Below are 17,398 nucleotides of genomic sequence, written 5' to 3'. Positions count from 1 at the left end.
GCAATCATGAAGGAAAAGGCTTTCTAGTCTATAAATGTACTTGCCTGGCTCTACCTATAGTAGAAACAAACACCTCCTATGTGTTCCAGGGCTGTGTGCGTGCAAGCCTGTTCAGTCATGTCCAACTATTTGCCACCTCATGGACTGTAGTCCACCAGACTCTTCTGTCCATGGGATTTCCCAGGCAAGAATACTGGAATGGGTTGCCATGCCCTCCTGCAGGGGATTTTCCTGACCCAGGGAGCAAACTCTCATCTCCTGCATTGGCAGGTGGATCCTTCAACACTGAGCCACCTGGGAAGCCCCATGTATTGTTACTATAATGTCTGTTAAATGAAAAGCTAAGAAGGGTAGGCTGGGTGAGGTAATACAGAACACGTATGATGTGGTGCAAGTAAGATATAGGAAGCTGGGAGAATATTAAATCAGCATCAAAAACCAAAAACAAAGCAAAATAAAATCCCCCGAATGATGTTACTGGAACCTTGCTTCTTCAGAGTACAGGAAATAGGGCCCTTAAGCAGTGACAGGACACTGAGGAGTGACCAGGTATAAGTGGTAAATAGGCTGTGAGTTCTTTTACAGACATTCTTATTATAAAATAGGGTTATGATGCAGTAGTTATCAGTAATTATTTTCCCCAGCTTTATTGAGAAACAATTGACATGTATAAGTTTGTTGCTCAACTCCTTGATTTGTTACTTACAAATTGCAAAACTGATCACCACCATAGCATTAGCTAACATCTGCACCAAGTCACATAATTACCATTTCCTTTTTGTGGTGAAAACATTTAAGACCTACTCTCTTAGCAACTTTTAAGTATATAGCAGAGTACTATTAGCTACAATCACTAGCCTGTACATTAAATCTCCAGAAGTTGTTCATCATATTATAGTTGGAAGTTTGTACACTTTGACCAATACCTCCCCCTTTCTTCCACCCCCGATCATATGTAATACTGCTTATATGCTTAATGTTCTTTTGTATATCTTTACTCGAAGTGTGCCATCAGGATTCTAAGATTTGAAAATTTGTTCAAATGTAAGACTGAAATCCTATTAGAGTATGTATTCTTTCCCAAATTAGACGTATATTTCCACTAGTCTCTCAAATTTAATTCAGCTAACATTTATTTGGAATCTAATAATGTAATGTGCTGATGGCTGTGAAAAGGATGGCTAAACTCTTAGGGAGAGTGCAATTTAAAGGAGATGGAACACATATGTAGTAACTATAAAGTATTTTATGATAAGTGCTGAGACAGGACAAGAACGGTGCTGTGCCAGGACAAGGAAGGGCAATATTGTTGTCTGTAAGGAGAGGGGTCTGGGGCATCTCTCTGGAGGAAGAAGGACTTGACCAGGGCCTTCAGGAATTAGCAGGACTCTGGGTAGGCAAAAACGGGGCAAGAACATCCTAAGCAGAGGGCACACAGGTTGTCTGCCTATGTGTGATTAACAAATATTGAATCCAGTTTATGCACTCAGAGATCCTCCAATTTTTAGTAAAGTAACTTTCTTTTAAAAATTTACGTTTTAAACCAGAGACTTTGGTATGTTCTGTTCTTGAGGCTACAGCCTAGGAAAGAATCCTAATTATACGAGAAAAAGTAGCAATAACCCTGCTTTTCCCATATGATCTTATGCAAGCAAACACATGTATCAGTGTCAAAGCCCCATTTTGTTTTCATTTTAACTTAAGCAAACCAATTTTGCTAATAGGTAACCCTTTTCAAAGTCAATATCCAAGTTCATTCTTATCTCTTATTACCAACACATTCCTTATTATCATCAACATAGCTTCATTTCCTTAGACCTTAAATCTGTTTTTACTGGCTTAAAAAAATTAACAGTAGTGTACTCTCAGAAGTCCAATAAGTAAAGCTACTTGGGTTGAAGACAGCAGAAAGAAGCTCAGAGCCTCAACCTTTGAGCCCCCTCCCCTCCCTGCACTGAGTCCTGAGACACCTCCACGGAAACCTCAGGGCTCTGTGGATGACAGTTTATAAAGCACTTTCCTGGGCTTCTTAACTGCCAGTTATTGCCCAATTCTTCCACCAAAACTTGGCCATCAAAAAGTCTGGACATAAATGTTATATCCTTCTGTCTAAAACATTGAGAATTTCTAAATATTCCTGCTCTCTAGAGACTTGTTTGGACATTTATTTTAAAATAATTTCCAAATAAATTATTAAATCTCTATTAATGATTTAAAATGATGAAAAATACATTGTTACAGAAGTTAGATTGCTTAAACTCAGAATTATTTAGTGTTGATACACAGATTACAGCAATAAAAATTACAGCAAGATGGATTTATGGAAAATAAGAAACATAAAACTTTTAAACATTTTAAATAAGGTGAGACAGCATGGGTTTTGCTCCCTTAGAAACATTTAAGATATGTAAATCTCTCCTACCAGAGAAAGTGAAATAAATTATCAGAGAAAGGAATACATTTTGGAAGTTCATTTTAGTACTACAAGTCTCTACTTGGTTTTTCACTGAGGCTTACCTCTGTAGTCTGGAGAGTATAAATTCCCATTTCCTATCTTATTTCTCCCATACTCAATAAAAATAAAACCTGGTATTTTGCAATCCATAAGTCTAGTTTTTATTTCTTTGGTTATAAGAAAAAAAAAATAGACAAATTATAAAAAAATCACTGGTAAAAACATCCTTGTTTATATATTCAAGCAGCAGAGTTATCACAATTATATTACATTTAAAAAATAAAATTTCACCCAGAACCAGTAGAGACTGTGACTGAGTTAACAGAAGAGCCCTACAACACATATTTAAATGGTGGTGGGTATTAACAAAGGAAATTATGACCTCATCAACTATTCCTTGATGGGTGGATCTTGCTTTTCCTCTGGCACTAGGTCTCTCTACTACACTGTAAGGAAAGCTAATGTAAAAGGCATGGAAGAGTGAGCAAGGACCTTTCCCAGCTATTGGTCAAGATCTCCCAGGATTCAGAGAATGGTTTAAGAGTTCATTAAAATAGCTGTAGGGGACTTATTGCTCCTTCCTCAGTTGCAGCCGATTGGTTTATTGTAAGCACTGATCTTCTACAGAGAACACTGGCAAGTTAAACTGGATATTAGCCTGTCTTCAAGGACAATTAGCCTGTCCAGGTGTGTTTCTGATTGCTTAGATAGATTCCAAACTATTTTGCCTGTTCCTGGCCATTTCTGTAGAAATAATCCTGGATAACAAGTGGCAGTTGTTCCTCATCAGCTGAGGAGGTGGCTTGTTGGGCAAAGTCTCATTTTTATGAGGCTTAGATGAAGAGGCAAGGGGTAATTTCATGGAGGTGCTCAGAGATTTCCTTGCATTCTTGGAAAAGCTGCTAGAAGTGTTGTCTCTGGTGAAAATTTGCAAACAGACTGCAAAGCAAACATTTTGCCAAATGGTCATTTATGTCATAAAAGAGCAAAAATTAGCAACATAATAGGTCAAAGACATAGGTCGGTTCCAAATAGCCTCACTAGCAGTGCTTTTTAGGTATACTCACCACCACCATGTGAATATACAGTTGACCTTGCAACAGAGATTTGAACTGTGTGAGTCTGCTTTATACATGGATTTTTTTCAATAATAATTTTTTTTTCAATAATAAATACTACAGGGACTTCCCTGGCAGTCCAGTGGTTAAACTTCATGCTACCATTGCAAGGGGTGCAGGTTCAATCCCTGGTCAGGTAACTAAGACCCCATAGCCCACATGCTGAGTGGGGTGGCCAACAACAACAATAAACCTATAGTACCACATGGTCATTGGTTGGTTGAATCTGCAGATGCAAAACTATGTATACTAAGGGCCAACTGTGAAATTATACTTGGATTTTCCACTGCATGGGGATGTCGGCACCACTAAGCCCTATATGTTCAAGGGTCAACTGTACAGAAAGGAGGTGGCACCCAGGAGTGGAACCTTGATCTTGGGCTTCCCAGACTCCAGAACTGTGAGAAAGAAATGTCTGTTGAGACACCCAGTGTTATGACAGTGTGAGCTGAAAAAGGTTGAATGAACCTTGGTTCTGTCTCCTGGTTGATTATAAAGGGACAGGTTGGGGGAAGGGAATTGGGAAGAAAAATTTCAAACATTAACAACAGACATCGACAACAAAGTCATTGCTTTAAGAGTTTTAATGGGGTGGGGTAGGCAGGCACGAAGAGGGCTGGGTTTGCCTCATCAGTGAAATCTGAGAACTGCAGCTGTGAGCTGAATATGATCCTCCTAGACTTGGGGCTCTGTCTCTCTGAACCTGAAATAAAAAGCTATCATTTTGAGCAAGTGGATGTATGCAGCTTTTTAAAAAACCTCCAGACTACACCCATACCATATCCTAATTGAAATCTCCCGTGAAACACCCATCTCGTCCCAGAAACCACCACTAGTGGTGGCTCCCTGACTATGCAGTGAGCAGGATACAAGGTTCAGACAACTTTAGAAATTACTATCTGAATCTCTGTTGTCCCTAACAAGCAGAGAGGGTACAAAAACCTTAAGTTCCTATTCAGTTCAGTTCAGTTCAGTCGCTCAGTCGTGTCCGACTCTGTGCGACCCCATGAATCGCAGCACACCAGGCCTCCCTGTCCATCACCAACTCCTGAAGTTCACTCAGACTCACGTCCATCGAGTCGGTGATGCCATCCAGCCATCTCATCCTCTGTCCTATTAGTCATCTCAATTCTAAGTGACAAGGAGGACATTAAAAATACATTAAAATGAAGTTCAGCTCAGAATTTGAGGGTGATCTCCCCAAACATACACTTGCATGCATTTGTCTGAGATCAGAGTGTGTGGATTTCCTGCACAGCCCTGTTAATTCCAATAACTGAACGTGGAGTCTGTTTCACGAGGTCCTCAAAGTTCTTAGTCTTGGGAGCCGTGCTGCTGACATCCCAGATCACTTGCCCTTGCTTGTCTGACTCCTCAGCTCCCTTCTGAGTCCCGTGCTGTCTTGTGCTAAGCTCCCGTGCGTCTTCCTGGACTACAGCTTCTTTTTCTTTGAAAGCATACAGATCTGGTGGGCTCTGGTTCTAGCACCTGACCTGAACGGCACTGTCCCTCATGTTCAGGATCCAAAGAGAGGTGTGTACAAAAAAACTCACCAAGAGTCTTCTAATAAGCCGTGTGAGAGGGTCCACCACTCACTTCATTGGTATGGAGCTGCACTGAGAAGCTGCACTTTGGCCCACATTGGTATTCTGAGTGCCTTAATATACTCTGCCTCAGCATGTGTCATCTAGACAGTGGATTGTTAAGGTGCTCAGCAGACTGAACCTCCCCAAGAATGGAAAGGGATTCCTGCCCTGACCACAGCACAGCTGCAGCTCTCTGGGGCCAGACACATTGGAGACAAGTAGGGAAAAGAGCAAGTGACAGGAAAAATGCGAAAGGAAGTGACCTGGCTGCTGGTATTAGGGCTACTGACTCCGGGAAGGTCTCTTGTGGACTCCTTGCATTTCCTGGATCCAGCTGCTTCTGCTGATGCTGCATACAGGGTCCTGGCTGGGTACTGGCTATTAAACCATGTGCAAATGGTGGTTGGTTCGCTAGGAAATAAATTAATGCTATCCCATGTTTTCCCATGAAAAGCTTTCAAACTCGGCTACAAAAGGATGCCAAGTTTGGGAGACTTGGATCAGCAGTCAAGGAACTGTGACTTTGAGGGTACCATTAGCTGTGAACTCAAAGGTCTCACAGATGCCAAGAGATGAGTGGTATAAGAAGCAGCACTAGGTTTTGAAGAAAGGCTAACCATCCCATCAGTGTAGATAGGAGAAATGGACAAAGTGTGCTGCTACCACAAATGCATCCTTGCATAACCAGAAGTTGGGAACAGGGGGTGGTGACAGAGAACACAGAACTGCCGACATGACTCTAGCCCCTGTTTCGAATTCAGGCAAGAAAGTTATGTCAGCAGATTCTACATCTTTGAAATGACTAAAATCTCTATAACTTCATACGGAAAGTAGTCTTCCTCACTGTGCCACTGCTCCTCCTGCCCCTGGTGGCTCAGACAGTAAAGAATCTGCCTGCAATGCAGGAGACCTGGGTTCAATTCCTGGGTCAGGAAAATGCCCTGGAGAAGGGAATGGCAACCCACTCCAGTATTCTTGCCTGGAGAATCCCATGCACAGAGGAGTCTGGCAGGCTATATAGTCCATGGCGTCACAAAGAGTTGGGCATGACTGAGTGACTAACACTTCCACTTCACTTCACTGGCTAAGTTAACTGTAAGTAAATATTAGTCACTCAGTTGTGCCTGACTCTTTGCGACCCCATGGACTGCAGCCCACCAGGCCCCTGTGTCCATGAGATTTTCCAGGCAAGGATACTGGTGTGGGTTGCATTTCCTTCTCCAGGGGATCTTTCCGATCCAGGGATCAAACCCGGGTCTCCTGTACTGAAGGCAGATTACTTACCAACTGAGCTACAAGGGAAGGGTAAGTTAAAGGCCTTACAAATGTTACAGAGAATGCCCTAATGTTGTGGGGCAGTTTTGGTTCTGTCTTCTCTGAGGGGATTCCTTGGTGTAATGCTGCACAGCACGTGACACAGCACCACAGGGAGCTTGCTCACAACGCTGCAGTGAAAGTGGGGATGTCTTCTCAGTCTGCTCCGCAGAACTGGGCTTTGTTAGGGAGCTGATGGAGTTACTATCTAAGCTGGCATGGCACCGAGACTGCATGTCTTTACCTATGTTCTTCAGTGAATTACCAATTAAACCAGATTGGTCTGGGAGGCCTTAGAAGCTTAGGACACCTTTAGAAGATGGGAAAAGATCTGAAGCGAGGGTCAAGTTGGAAGCATCAGCTACTTGTGAGCTCAGCCACACTTCTGAGCTCAGCCCACAGCACTTCCTCTGTGACTGGCCCATGGGAAGTAGTGTGAAAACCCGACATGAGAAAAAGCACTTAGGACACTGTTCTAATGTTTCAGTATGTAAGAACTGTGGTGATCTGTGAGTGAAGCAGCTTTGCTAAGGGAACATTTGAGACTTATTCAACAGCAGAGACCATCGTTCCTCTTGTTCACTCACATGTTGAGGTTTGGACAGTCACTGAATCTGGGCCTTGCTTAAGTATAAATTGTGTTAACAGTGATAGAAAGAGCACAGGTACTTGACAGAGTCTACAGTCACAGGTGAAAATTCTGGTTACTAGCTATGACTCTGGGCGGGTGGTCTTTTAGACTTCAATTTCCTTATCTAAAAATTGGGGACAATACAATGTACTTCTTGGATATTTTCTAAAGTTTAATTAAAAGGAAATAATATTTGTAAAACATCTAAGAAAGCATCTGCTACAAGGCAATCTATATGTTGACAGTCATATGACTTTTAAAGTAACATTGTGAAGATAGTAAAGAGATAGCATGACTTCTCTCACAAAGTTTATTTTTGAAGCAAACATAGTTTAACTAGGCTTTGTAGAAATTCACTTCATTCAACCCAAATACATATAGAAACAAAGAATTGTCTGTAGAAAATATTTTTTCTTACCTTTGCTGGTTCGTTGATGATTTGGAACCTGGCACTGTCTTCGCCTGGTGTGACTGAGTCCAGTAATGCCCGGTAGGTAGACTTCTTGGAGAGCAGCTGTTTCTGACGCCTGCAGATAGGAAATACACAGATGCCCGAGAATGATTTGTGACTCAGCCTCCAAAAGACTATATTACCATGTGGAAGTTATTAAGATTTCACTTCAATAATAAGTGAACTGGGCACAGGCAGTATATTAGTACTTCAATAAAGCACTAACAGAAGTACTTTAGAGAGCTAATAAAATTAACGAGTGCTAATACAATTAACAAAATAAGAGTCTAGTAAAATTGTTCACCATAACACTGCTCAAGGATGGTATTTTGTCCCCTTTATTGAGAAGGTGGGGCAGGTTTTTTTTGGTGGGATCTTAGTTCCCCAACCAGGGATTGAATCAGTGTTCCCTGCTTTGGGAACATTAAGTCTTAACCACTGGCCTACCAGGGAAATCCCAAGGGGCAGTTTGCATAGGTGACATTTGTTAGCTTGTTGATTTCTCTCCCTCTTTCCATGAAACATACACTTTAATAGAAACTTATTAATAAATTCTAGTGGAAATCCAATATAATCTAGTGGTCTGACAAGGTGACCAGGAGTTCACTATAGAATTCCTTCTAAGGTGCCTGTTCAGAATTAAAATGATATGATCTTTCTACCTCTAGAGTAGTGTGAATAAATTGGAGAGTTGTATGATATAATGTTTGTTGACTTCAGTTTTAGGACCACATAGGGGTAGACACTCAAAAAAAAAAAAGATTTTAAAGAAATATTTGTTGAGGCTCTGGGAAAACAGGCAATCATAAACTGGTGACGGGAGTATAAAATGACACAATCTCTATGGAGGGATACCTAGTAATAGTGAAAATTTCAAATTTATTCTTTGACTTAGTAATCCCACTTCTGGAAATTCATCGTATAAATAGACCTGCATGTGTAGGAAATGACATATGCATAGCTTTCTTTTGTTTTTGGCCACACCATACCATGTGGCATGTGGGATCACCTGAGCAGGGATTGAATCCATGCCCCCTGCATTGGGAGCATAGAGTCTTAACCGTTGGACCACCAGGGAAGTCCTGATATATGTATAGCTTTTTCCTGTGGCAGTGACATTATAGCAAAAGACTGAAAACAACCCAAAGTCTAGCAAGAGGAAAGAGACTGAATAAATTATAATATAATTTACCCAATGGACTGTGAAAAGGACAGCCTCCATGTATTCTTGCAGAGCCCTTCAGAATAAATTATTAAGCAGGGGGAAAAAAAGAGGTAGGAGACACGGGTTTGATCCCTGGGTCAGGAAGATCCCCTCGAGTATGAAATGGCAACCCATTCTAGTATTCTTGCCTGGAAAATTCCATAGACAGAAAAGCCTGGTGAGCTACAGTTCATGGGGGTCTCAAAGAGTCAGACACAACTAAGTGACTGATCATACATGCATAGATAGAAAGCTACATGGTGTAAGAATAGTTGTGATATAAGAATATATGCATTCACTAAAAGAAATACTGGAAGGAGAAATAAGAAATGAATAAACCTGGTTACTTACGGGGAAGGTGTGCAGTGGTGTGAAAGGGGACAGGAATGAGAGTAACTCTTCAATGTGTTTCTTTTCATAGTATTTGATTTTTGAACCATGTAGAAGTATTATTTCTTCAAAGATTCAAAAATTTAATATTAGTTTAAAAACACTGATTTTAAAAATAGTGGATTTATTAACATAGTAATGTTAATTATAATATATAACTATACAATATAATTAATTATAATTAATAGTAACATATTAATTATAAAATAATATAACAGTAAGTTAAAGTAGTAAAAGTCAATGTCTCCTGTCAATAAACTCTTTGATCACTGAATTTTCTAATTGACTCTTTCCTCAGAAAGTCTATCAGTTCTCAAAAATTTAATAAACATCAATTTTGAAATCTTTTTAGAACTGTTTTGCCTAGGTCATACACTTCCTCTCCTTACCTGTAGAAAGCAATCTTGCTGCAGTCTTTGAAAACGTTTTTATCCACAGCTTCATCTTCAACACTAAATAAAAAGACATTTTAAGAAATTTGTTTTACACTGGGTGTGTGAATCCAATTTTTGTACCTTCTCTAACTATAATATAAACATGGGACATAAATCACTGTGATACCAAATTGTGTCAAGGCCATAACATAATACGATAATATGTTTATAATATTGTTTAGTAAACCACCCAAGGTAGACAACAAAACATGAAGTTCTGGGATTTCTCTGAAAGCAAAAGAAAAAGAGCACTGTCACTTATGAGAAAGGGTTCTTTAAAAATAATGACTGAAGGCTATGATTAAAACAATAAAATCTGAAGAAGTAAAAACAAAAAAACCTCAAACCAAAGCAATAAAAACAACCCACCCACCTGTTTATTCAACAAAGTACTTTCAGAATATTCTGTCTTAGTGTTGGGCTGTGAGGAACATATGAAGGACGGTATTCAAGCTTTCTTTGAGATCCTAACCAACATCATAAATCAATCTGACAAACACTATAACAGAGGCATGCGTAAGGTGCTAGAATAAGCATACAAACAGATGAAGAAGGAAAATCCTTTGCTTTTTAAGATGATGCTGACAATTTAGGGGCCAATGTTTTTTAAAACTGAGTTTCCAAAAGAGCTGTTTCTGGAAGAGAACATGATCAAGATGTACATATACTTCAGGACATGTATTTAACATACACCAATTAAAACAACTACTGGCTCTAAGTAAAGAAATAAAACCACAGTGATTTTCATGGAGACACATAATGAACATATCTGTAATAAGCATGTCCATGATTGTGTAGAAAGCTATGACTGAACACTAATTTCAAAATATTATGAAAATGAGCCCAGACAATACCCTTGGCCATGGTTTATCACAGAAGTAATCAAATCCTTCATTGACTCAATCTTTGTCACCGTTTCTTTTAATCAAGTGTGTAAAGATTAGAGAAATTTGCAATCTCTTTTCAGTTTTGAAGAATGAACTCTGCAATGATATAGGAAGAGGTGTATTTAGCTGAACTTGGAAAGCAGCATGTTTGAAATTCATGTATTAAGAGTTCTGATCACAGTTTCGTTAACCATCCTGCAAGTATTTCATAAGGGGCTATTTATATCAATTAATTCCCTGGGGATTGAGAAAGATAGAAATTAAGTACACAAACATAAAACACGCAAATAAGATGTGCAATCAATCACTCAATAAAATCTTCAAATCCAGAATGCTGTTTTCAGGTACTATCTATCCCCTGCCTCCGCAGACCCTGGAGTCATTTCCTGCTGGACCACTGTACCTTTACCTGATTTCCTCTTTCTCAGCTGATTCCATGGCTTCCCAGTCACTTCACAGGGTCTCAGGTTTCAGGCGGTCTTCTAGACTGTCAGTCTTTCTAAATAACCAGCGCTTCACCACCAAGTTTCTGGGACTTGCAGCTCCTTAAGGAGTGACAAATCGACACTTTCTCCTGGGATTTCTAGACTCCAGCTAGCGTTTCTACATAGATTTATTTGGCAATTTTTTTCTTGGTTATGAGTGGTTGGTGACGAGCTCCGTCCCTTAGGAATCGAAAAAGGTTTTTGCAGCGGAGGAGGCGTGTACTCAAAGAGCCCTAGAGGATGAAAATCAAGAGCGTGAGAACCTGGAAATGGAGATGGCCTGCGGGACTGTAGCGAGGCTTCTGCACATCTACCTCACTGAGGGTCACGCCACAGATACTGAAAACGGACCTGCCCTCTCCTGACTTTCAGTTTTGAGTAGAAGTGCCTGACGGTTGATGCTGGAGGTTGATGTTTTCCTGCCAAACGCTACATCATATTCTTCTGGACTAGAAGGGGCTTTTAAAAGGGGTTATCGATTACACCATCTATTTTAGGAATCGATTATACTCCACTACTGCCAAACTCCAGTGCTTGCTTAAATACTTCTAGAAATCTAAGAACTCGCTGCTGCTGCTGCTGCTGCTACGTCGCTTCAGTCGTGTCCGACTCTGTGCGACCCCATAGACGGCAGCCCACCAGGCTCCCCCGTCCCTGGGATTCTCCAGGCAAGAACACTGGAGTGGGTTGCCATTTCCTTCTCCAATGCATGAAAGTGAAAAGTGAAAGTGAAGTCGCTCAGTCGTGTCCGACTCTTAGCGACCCCATGAACTGCAGCCTACCAGGCTCCTCCATCCATGGGATTTTCCAGGCAAGAGTACTGGAGTGGGGTGCCATTGCCTTCTCCGAAGAACTCACTGCTACACGATAAATAAGCAGCCAGACTTACGGCTTTCCCAGACTTCTGGCCCCAGCGTCTGATTTTGACTCAGAAGGGACGAGGACTGGGGCGAACGGAAGGAGGAGAAAGCCAAACGCCACACTGGGTTCTTCCCTGGTCCCCAAACCCTTTTAAGGGTTAGGAGAGAGAAGGGCCGACAGTCTCAGTGGTAGCTTTTGGCGATCATCCTGACAATCCAAGGTGACTAGCATGACAGAACGACACATGCGCAGTAGGTCTAAAGCCTCTAAGCCGTGACGACTGCCTGAGGGCGGGGCCTCTGAGTCGCAAAACAAACAAGCCCCCAGAGGTTGTGAGGACCCGGATGATCCCGCCCCCAGAGCGGAGCCGGAAGAGGGCGGGACGAACCGGAAGAAGGTGAAATGCTTTCGGTAGGCACTCCACGGGTGTGAAGATGGCGGTGGCTGCGTGGCTGCAGGTGGTGCCTGTCATTCTTCTTCTCCTAGGTGCTCGAACGTCCCCATTGTCGCTTTTCAGTGTAGGGCCGGCACCTGTCGCTGCTGCCGAGCGATCCAAGTGGCACATTCCGATACCGTCGGTGAGTGTTCACTTCAGGAACAACTGAGACTGGAGGAACGAGGGGTGGGGCTACGGCGGCCCAAGGAGTCCATGAAGGTTCCACAAAAGTCCGCTTCCAAAGGGGTGGGATTGCCGGTAACGTCGGTGTAGCTGCCTAACGGGGACTCACCTCCCTGGAGCTGGAAGCCGTGCGCTTCTGTGGGTAGATTAGCAGGAATGTCAGGGTCATTTCTGGAGCTCAGAGTGGCTGTGGATCGGTTTCTTATTAGCAGAGTCAGAGAACTTTTCATTGACAGACTGGAGACCTGTAAACTTGATGTATAGGTGGGGAATGGTTTCTCTTTCAGCTGAAGTTTTGCAGAATCTTGTGACCTCGGGTTGGATGAGAGGTATATGTAAATAGACATCTTTCTGGGGTTTTCCTCTGCACTTTTTTGTTAATGGATAGTTCTACTTACGAAGTTGGTTGATTTCGTTTGGACTTTGAAATGGTTAATCTAAGCTCTGCCATGTAATTGGGAAGCCTAGGCATTTAAAATGATGTATTCTAACATGAGAATGTTCAAAACGGAGTAAACAGTATGCTAAAATTTCTTATGGTAAGTTAGTCTTTCTTAAGGACAGTTGACTAGATTGGTTGATCCTTTCTGCCTTTTATCACCCTTTCGAAACCCCATTTGAGTAAGAACTGTAGTCCTGTGAGCCGACAGATCAGGTGCTGGCTGGAAATGCCCAAAAGCATTAGTCTTATTAAAACCACAGTGGCCTTTTTGTTCTGCTCTGCTAACTGGTCATATTGTCTAAATCTTTTCTGAGCTTCTGATAGGGCAAGAATTACATCTTTTGGTCATTTTGTGAAGATCTTCAGGCTCTCGGTTTTAGGTATTTACATGTTATTTGTAAAATGGTTGATAGTTAAACCTGGCTGTCTGCTCATAGAATAGTTTATTTGAAGCACTGAAGGGTTATTCTGGACGGTGATTAGTGAGTAAAGGGAATTAACTGATTAAGAAATACCTTCCAGAAAGATTGAAGTTAGATTAGGATTTTTAGTAGCCTTCCTTCTAGCAAGCCTTCCTTGCTTCATGGCCTGAGGGGAAAAAAATCATGTCTCTGCACCAAGCAGCAAAATCCTGCAGTTTTGTTATGACTGGATTTTACTAAACGGAAGGATATTGATGTCTTGTGTGTGTGTTAAGAAAACTAACTTCAACATTTTATAAATTTATGTTTTTGTATCAGTTATATTCTGCCTTCTGAATTAAGGTGATACTTATGCTAATTATCTCTCCTTTATCTTTGCAGGCGAAAAATTATTTTAGTTTTGGAAAGATCCTCTTCAAAAATACCACTATCTTCCTGAAATGTGAGTTTTTGCATTTCATGAAGTTTTTATTCGAGTTTTTGAGTGATCTTTAAACTTTTAAATTACCTATTTTCTACCTCTGATAATTGACACTCAACATAAATTCTGAAATTTAATAGTTCAGCACTATCTAGGTATACACTTGTATAGTGTGACTAAGGTCCTTCACTGAATAATCTTCAGAATACTTACTTCTGTGAACTTTATTTTCTTCTCTTGTTTTTCTGGTGTTTGCAGTATATAGTAGATAAGTTGTTTTGGTCGACTGCATGGGTTTTAATCTGTTCTGAGTCATAGAGGTAACTGCTGAGTTTGTTTTTGTGTGCTTGTTAGAAGTTTATTGGACATATGACCTAGGTTTGTCAGACCATTGGCTCTGCACAAATATGTTCAGTAAAGCTCTTGTTTGCAGAAGGAGTATTTTACCACTTGGATCTTTGAAAGAGGAAGCTCAACAATAATTACCAGGAAATAGGGATTATGTAGAACAAAACCAGTCTGTCCAGTGGGAAAGCCACTGTATGTGAATCGAGAATACCCCATTGTTTATTATAGAAAAGCTTCCTTTTATTTCTGAAACTGGCTTTATTTTTAGAGAATGCATGATCATGGGCAGCTCCATTTCAAGATCAGGACTAAAAATCCAGAACGTCCATGTGTGTTCCTATGCATATTTCTCCTTGTGAAAGTGCAAAGTTATGTCATAGTTGGATGATTTTATTCTTTTAATCATTTAGTAAGTAGTTATTGAACACATATTAATGTGCTAGGCACTGTTTTAGAAAAGAAGTGATAGAAAAGACTTTTTCTTTTAGTGAGTTTACAGTCTAGTGGGACGGGGGGGTCAGGTAGAATTTCTGTGAAGAATATACTGTTTTCATGAAAATATGATCTCTTTGCTAATGACTTAAGTTTGATTTAAATCAAATCTACTATGGCACACTGGTCTTTCTTGTGAGGTTTTCTTACTAGAAAAGAAGAGCTTTTAGGGATAGCAGTATTTTGTCTTTTGGAATAGCCTGACAGCCTGTGTGCTAGTCTGTCCTTTTTATTATGTACGGTTTCTTTTTACCTGTGTTCTGTTCTAATGGTTTTTGTAGTGGTTTTTAGCCAAGCTGCGTATTTTGAAATGTTGATGTTTCTTTGTTTTTAGAGGAGTTGAGGCTTAAAATTGTCTTTCACTTTATTACTTCTGTGTTTTCTTATACTTAATCTTGTCTCTGATTTTGTGCTTTTATGGGTATGGTACACTATAGATTTCCTTGAAATTGGCAGGACCATTTTCATTGTCCCTTAAAGCCATTCATTTAAAGTTCTATGTCTTGGGAATTCCCTGGTGGTCCAATGTTTAGGACTCTGAGCTTTCACTGCCAAGGGCCAGGGTTGAATCCCTTGTTGGGAAACTAAGATCCCACAAGCCTTGAGGCGTGGTCCCCCTAAAATTCTATGTCTTTTAACATAAATAGTAGTATTTTTGCAGGCACGTTTCCCTGAAAATCTCCTTTTTAGGGGATTTTTCTTACTGGTTTTTAATTAATTCCTTCTCTTGATTCTTCTGTGTAGTTCATAAAGAGATTGCAGTATCCTTTTTAGCATTTCCATAAATTCTATTCAACACATCAGATTTTCTGTGTATTTTAGTTAAGCCTTATAAAATTGTGCCACTTAAAAATTAGTTTGAGAAAACCACTTCAAACAGAGAAAAGGAAAAGGTTGTAATTTTAGGTGTGCTTCTTAAGAACCAAAAGTAGGTTCCTAGATATAGTTGTGTTTACCTTTGTAACATTTGCACAAAGTAGGTATGGTTAGTATGTTTTTTCATTTTCTGCTGGAACAAAGATAAAAGGGAATACTGACTTCCCCCAGGATGACAATCTAATAGACTCCCAAGTCTTCAGACTTATGCTTTGGTTCATTAGGATATTGTTCTCCAAATTATGTTTAATAAGTTATGTGAGACTTATGTGATTTCATGAGGTTCCTTGAGGCTTCTCTTAAGGTGGATTTTAAAAAGGATCTAATATTCTTTTATCTTTGCTTTTGCTATTCTTGCCTTCCTCAGCCAGGTTTGCTTTTTGTTGATAGTTCTTCTGTATCCATTTAAGGTCTCTGAAGGGTTAAACTTTGAAGTTTTCCCTCAGTGAAATTATTTCCATTATTGTCTTGTGACATTTCCAATGTTGTTATTCCTTGAGTCTTCAGCTAGAATCTTTTTTAAGACTTTTTTTAAGAGTCTTCAGTAATTTGTTCCCTTCTGTTCCCCTCTTTGGCCTAACACAATGCCATGTGTCTTTGTGTACTTAAGTGCTTTGCTTAGTAAAAATTTATATGATAATAGACAACTGAAATTTATTACTTCATTACCTTCTGTTTGGAGAAAGGATGGTCTTATAAGTATCCTGGTTTAGCAGGAAATGGGATATGGGGTAATAATTTAGGAAACATACTTTGGCAATCAAATCATCTTTTATTCACAGAGATTTCTTTTATAGTTGATGGAGAGCCTTGTGATGCATCTTTGAATATAACGTGGTATCTGAAAAGTGCTGACTGTTACAATGAAATCTACAACTTCAAGGTATGGAACATAAAATTACAGACTTTTCTTTGAGTTTATTTAGAGATCTTGGGTCCCCACCTGGTAGTGGAGTGTCATGTAGCTATGGAGGAGAACTGGAACTGGAATTATACTTTCCAATTTTAGGCATACTTGTACTATCAGTTCTCAAAACTTTTGGTCTCAGAACTTTGCTACATTCCTAAAAATTGCTGTAGATACCCAAAAAGCCTTTATTCATGTGGGTTACTATATTAGAAATTAAAACAAAAATACATAAATATGTATTAATTTATTTAAAAATAGCAATGATAGACTCATTGCATGTTAATATAAAAAGCACCTTTTTTAATGAAAAATAATTAATTTTCAAAAAACTGGGTACAGTGGTGTTATATTTTTGCAATTCTCTTTATTTACTGTCTGAACTTCTCTGGTGGCTCAGACGGTTAAGTGTCTGCCTACAATGCGGGAGACCTGGGTTCAATCCCGGGGTTGGGAAGATCTGGAGAAGGAAATGGCAACCCACTCCAGTATTCTTGCCTGGAAAATCCCATGGACGGAGGATCCTGGTAGGCTATGGTCCATGGGATTGCAAAGAGTCGGACACGACTGAGTGACTTCACTTCTTATTTAATGTCTAGGAGAAGGAGATGGCCACCCACTCCGGTGTTCTTGCCTGGAGAATCCCAAGGATGGCGGAGCCTGGTGGGCTGCCGTCTGTGGGGTCGCACAGAGTCGGACACGACTGAAGTGACGTAGCAGCAGCAGCAGCAGTGTAGTAGAAGATAGCTAGATTCTTATATCTTCTTCACTCAGTCTGTTGTGATGTGTTATTTTGGTTGAAGTGTATGCACAAAATGTGGCCTCACACAGATATGTAGTTGGAAAAGGAATGGTATTTTAATAGTATTTTCAGGTAATTGGATGATTACTTTTGCACTATCAGCACAAGGCAAATAACAGATGACGACAATGAAGATAGTTTTGCCCTCTTAGATGCATGGAAGTGTCCATGGACCACACTTTCAGAATTGCTGTAGTACAATGTACTTGAGCATTGAAGATACACAGCTCCTGGATAGATTTTTTATTCTGTT

At 40.2% G+C, this 17,398-nt stretch overlaps 2 protein-coding genes across 15 annotated transcripts in view; one reads left to right on the top strand and one right to left on the bottom strand.

Moving 5' to 3' along the window:
* GANC (glucosidase alpha, neutral C) overlaps positions 1-12,047 on the bottom strand; it is a 73,655-nt gene extending 61,608 nt beyond the window's left edge. For 8 of the 11 annotated variants that reach the window (XR_809246.4, XR_809247.4, XM_005211639.5 and 5 more), the window contains exons 1-4: positions 11,845-12,047; positions 10,880-11,188; positions 9,539-9,601; positions 7,523-7,631 (exon numbers count right to left, since the gene is read on the bottom strand). Coding sequence is in view for 9 of the 11 variants with exons in the window: in XM_005211639.5 (XP_005211696.1) it covers positions 7,523-7,631; positions 9,539-9,601; positions 10,880-10,908 (201 nt within the window). In the remaining 2 variants the exon portion in view is untranslated. Of the gene's footprint in view, positions 1-76; positions 3,395-7,522; positions 7,632-9,110; positions 9,215-9,538; positions 9,604-10,879 lie in introns of those variants that run through there. The other 3 variants (XM_059890827.1, XM_059890822.1, XM_059890823.1) reach the window with 3 other exon arrangements.
* A 173-nt stretch (positions 12,048-12,220) lies between these two features.
* Positions 12,221-17,398, top strand: part of TMEM87A (transmembrane protein 87A) — a 38,799-nt gene continuing 33,621 nt past the window's right edge. For 3 of the 4 annotated variants that reach the window (XM_059890639.1, XM_059890638.1, XM_059890640.1), the window contains exons 1-3: positions 12,221-12,394; positions 13,681-13,741; positions 16,234-16,319. In XM_059890639.1, the coding sequence (XP_059746622.1) occupies positions 12,251-12,394; positions 13,681-13,741; positions 16,234-16,319 (291 nt within the window). In that variant the 5' untranslated portion in view covers positions 12,221-12,250. The remainder of the gene's footprint in view (positions 12,395-13,680; positions 13,742-16,233; positions 16,320-17,398) is intronic. The other variant, NM_001083515.1, reaches the window with a different exon arrangement.

Source organism: Bos taurus, chromosome 10, assembly GCF_002263795.3.
Source record: "Bos taurus isolate L1 Dominette 01449 registration number 42190680 breed Hereford chromosome 10, ARS-UCD2.0, whole genome shotgun sequence".
Taxonomy (NCBI): domain Eukaryota; kingdom Metazoa; phylum Chordata; class Mammalia; order Artiodactyla; family Bovidae; genus Bos; species Bos taurus.
This window is presented reverse-complemented; position numbering and strand designations above follow the sequence as displayed.